General features: G+C 36.7%; 1 protein-coding gene across 1 annotated transcript; it reads right to left on the minus strand.

Moving 5' to 3' along the window:
• Positions 1-818: 818 nt before the first annotated feature.
• On the minus strand, positions 819-2,096 carry LOC128512197 (gamma-crystallin M2-like). The gene is made up of 3 exons (XM_053485353.1): positions 2,061-2,096; positions 1,733-1,981; positions 819-1,119 (listed from the first exon to the last, which is right to left on the minus strand). Exons 1-3 carry the CDS (start codon positions 2,067-2,069, stop codon positions 835-837), a joined length of 543 nt encoding a protein of 180 aa, XP_053341328.1. The 5' UTR covers positions 2,070-2,096; the 3' UTR covers positions 819-834.
• Between the last annotated feature and the right edge of the window lie 1,491 nt (positions 2,097-3,587).

Here is a 3,587-nt window from a genome sequence, read left to right on the forward strand (position 1 = left end):
TACATGGTCGTAAAAGTACAACAGTAGTGAAATGCAATTGCGGCAAACTTTAGACTGTGCAGATTAAGAAACTAAAAGAAAGAAGATGAAAAAAATAAGTATGTACAAAATAAAAATAAGATAAGAGTAAATAAGCCTAATAGGACTTATGTAAAAATGTAAATCCCGGTTTGACTTGAACATCTTTTGTACATTTCCCAACCCTGATTTATTAATAATTGAGTATCGATTGGTCTCATACTAACAAGAGTTTTATAGAAATAGGTATTTTACTAGTTTTGTACATGTACATGGCACAATGATGATAAATCTAATCTAATCTAATCTAATCCTACAGGAGAACTGTGATTTATGTCATGGGATATAAGGAAATGAAAAAGACTTCTGTGCTACAATGTTGAGAAGGAAAAGCATGCACACTGTTAGCATTATGCGCATTATGACTTTATAGGCGTTATGGTGCGACTTGCAGCATCATTGAGCTCAAGAGAGTCATAACATTTATGTTGTTGTTGTTGTTTTTTTTAGTGCCTGTGCATGGTCTGTTGTTTACTCAGTTTAAGAACATGACCTTAGTATTAGAGTAAGATTGGGAAGATCGTTCGTGATTGAATCTGATATGTCTGAATGCCTTTCCTGCTTTAGTTTCACTTTAATTTTTTTAATAAGAGAAATAAATTGGAAATTAAACTATGATTAAAAATAATAATAATTTCTTAAGCCTCTGAATATGGGAACACGACACCGCGGTACAGTATGCTTAATAAGTCTTTATTTAAAAATAATTCATTTCATATGTATATATGATGTCAGATTATTATTATAATTCATTTTTTAATACCAAGAGTCCATGATGCGCCTCATGCTCATGAACCTCATGCTTCCGCTTCCCATCATCTCCCTGAAGTTCCGGTACTCGCCAGGCCTGAAGTACCACATCCTGCCCTTGTAGTGAGGATACTCGTACATGATCCAGTGTCCGTCCATCACGTGGCAAGACATGCAGCCGCCGGACCAGTGGTAGCGATCCATGATGGAGTCGCAGTCGTCAGTCACGTCCATCATCTGGCCCATGAAGTTCTCCCTCTCGTACATCCTCAACCTGTAGGAGCCGCCGTACTGTAGGTAAGGAGACATGCCGTGTTCAAATATTCAGATCCGTGAAACGTGAAGTCTCTCCAGCTTACAGCCTGCTTTAACAGTTCCCTCATGAATATTTATAAAGCAGCCTTCTGTGTTTATTCATATTCATTACTTGACTCTTTTCAGTTTTGAGGTTACGCTGGCAATTTAGCTCGCTGAGAAAATGTTAAACGAATCCCAAAACGGGCAGACATGCCTGAAATATATGTTTTGTGTCTTAAAAACAACATGAAGGTTTCATTTGTAGCATTTTAATTCAGTGTTTTACTGCTCATGCGCAATAATGACCTGCGTCATCGTGTCAATTGGATACTAGCTTGCTAATCAATGCGCATTCATGGAGGCTATCCCAGGAAACTTAGGGGAAACCCAGGTACACCCTGGACAGAGTGCCAACCCGTCAAGAAATTTTGGGAACGCCAATTAACCTAATCTACATAACTTTAGACTGTGGGAGGAAACCGGAGTACCCTGGGGGAACCCACCCAAACGGTGTGCTCACAGAGTTTCCCGGGGTGGGAAACAGAACCCAAGGAAGGAATCGAACCCTAACCCTGGAGGTGCAAGGGTAAAACTCTGATAAACATACCATGGGGATTGAGCGACAGGACCTGATCCAGTTGTTCATGCCCCATCCCCACATGTTCATGTAGTCGGCGTATTCGCCCCTCCTGAGGAAATACTGGTTCCCCATGAAGTTGGACTGATCGTAGACCATCCAGCAGCCGCTCTCCACCCTGCACGAGTAGCAACGGTTCAGGTAGGACGATATGTCCGTGCAGTCGCTGCTGAACTCATAGGAACGTCCTCCAAAGTTCCTGTCCTCATAGAAGATGATCTAAAAGAAAAGAAAAGAAAAGAAAAATGTAAGTAACGTGCGTGGCAGATTTTTTTTGGAAACAAATCAACACTCTTACCTTCCCCATGGTTCCAGTGGAGTGGTTTGTTGCAAGATGTTGCCAGCTGATGATGGTCCATCGTTAAACCCTCGTATTTATATCTGACCGACCCCGAAAACCTCATTGTGAAAACCTCCTGACCAAGCAACATCGCACAGAGGACGGCTTTTTATTACAGTTCCATGTAATTCAGCCTCCAGAGGACGATTGAATGGATGCAAGACAATACATCGGGTGCTTTTTTTTTTTTTTTTTTTTTTTTTAATCTGTTTGTGCACTGTACTGGGTTCATCGTTTTCAGGATGAATAGCTGTGCTCCATTGAATGCCTTTTTTTGTCTCTGTGTCAGGCTGAGTGAGCGATTTGGCAGTGCTATGAGGGCAAAATACATCATTACACCTGATCTGGCAACGCAGCTGCATTTCGGGATCGATTTTTAAAACTCTTTTACTTAATGTATGACATTGAAGTCAGGGTGATGTTAAGCAAGAAACAACTTCCTTTGGCAATCTGAAGGAAATAAAATGGCACTGGATGAAGTTTTTGTCCTACATATCTTGTATATATATATATATATATATATATATATATATATATATATATATATATATATATATATATATACCTTTTCATCTATCTACAGTACTGTATGAGCACTACACAAGGAAGCTTGCTTTTCTGTTTTCATTTACTGTACACATGCTCATTTACACCTTTTTTTTTACACTAAAGTTCACATTTGGCTTTCTTCAAAATAGTAATCTAATGCTTGTCTAATTAAAACCACTTAGTTCATGCATATATATATATATATATATATATATATATATATATATATATATATATATATATATATATATATATAATTTTATTATATAAGTTTAATGGTTTAATTTCCTTTTCTAAGTTTTTTTTTTTTTTACTTATTAGACCACTTTCAGCAACTTAAAAAAAAAAAACTCACCACACGCTGTCTCATGCTTCTATTTGGGGATATTTACAATAATAAGTGAGATATTCCAATTAGACTTTATAATTACTCTGTTTTGTGTCTGAAGAGGGAGCTACTGCTCTGACATCACTATAAATTATAAATAGTCATACACTTATAAAAGTTATACATTCTGATCTACTTTCATTCCCTCTATTTATTAATATTACCACTTGCTGGTGCATTTTATGTACAGTACAGTCACTTCTTATGTACAGTTCTCATCTTTATATACAATCATCATGTACATGTACATAGAAACAGGATATTCTTATTAATTTTACCTCGCTAATGCACCTTAATGTGTAATTTTTTGAATTTTAGAATTTTGTGTTTCCTTCAGCTCAGTATGTTCTGTTTAAAGGGTCTATATCTTTCATTTTATTTGCATTCAGATTGGTCTCCAGTGTGTGAATACAAATAAAAACAACAACAAAAAAAAGGATAACAAAAACAAAAAAAAAACCTTTCCTTTACCCATTTTTGTATTGGCCAGGGCTTAAACAAGTCAATTTCCCTTTTTTTTCCCTCAATGTGAGCTCAGATACTGTAAG

Source organism: Clarias gariepinus, chromosome 24 (genome assembly GCF_024256425.1).
Source record: "Clarias gariepinus isolate MV-2021 ecotype Netherlands chromosome 24, CGAR_prim_01v2, whole genome shotgun sequence".
Taxonomy (NCBI): domain Eukaryota; kingdom Metazoa; phylum Chordata; class Actinopteri; order Siluriformes; family Clariidae; genus Clarias; species Clarias gariepinus.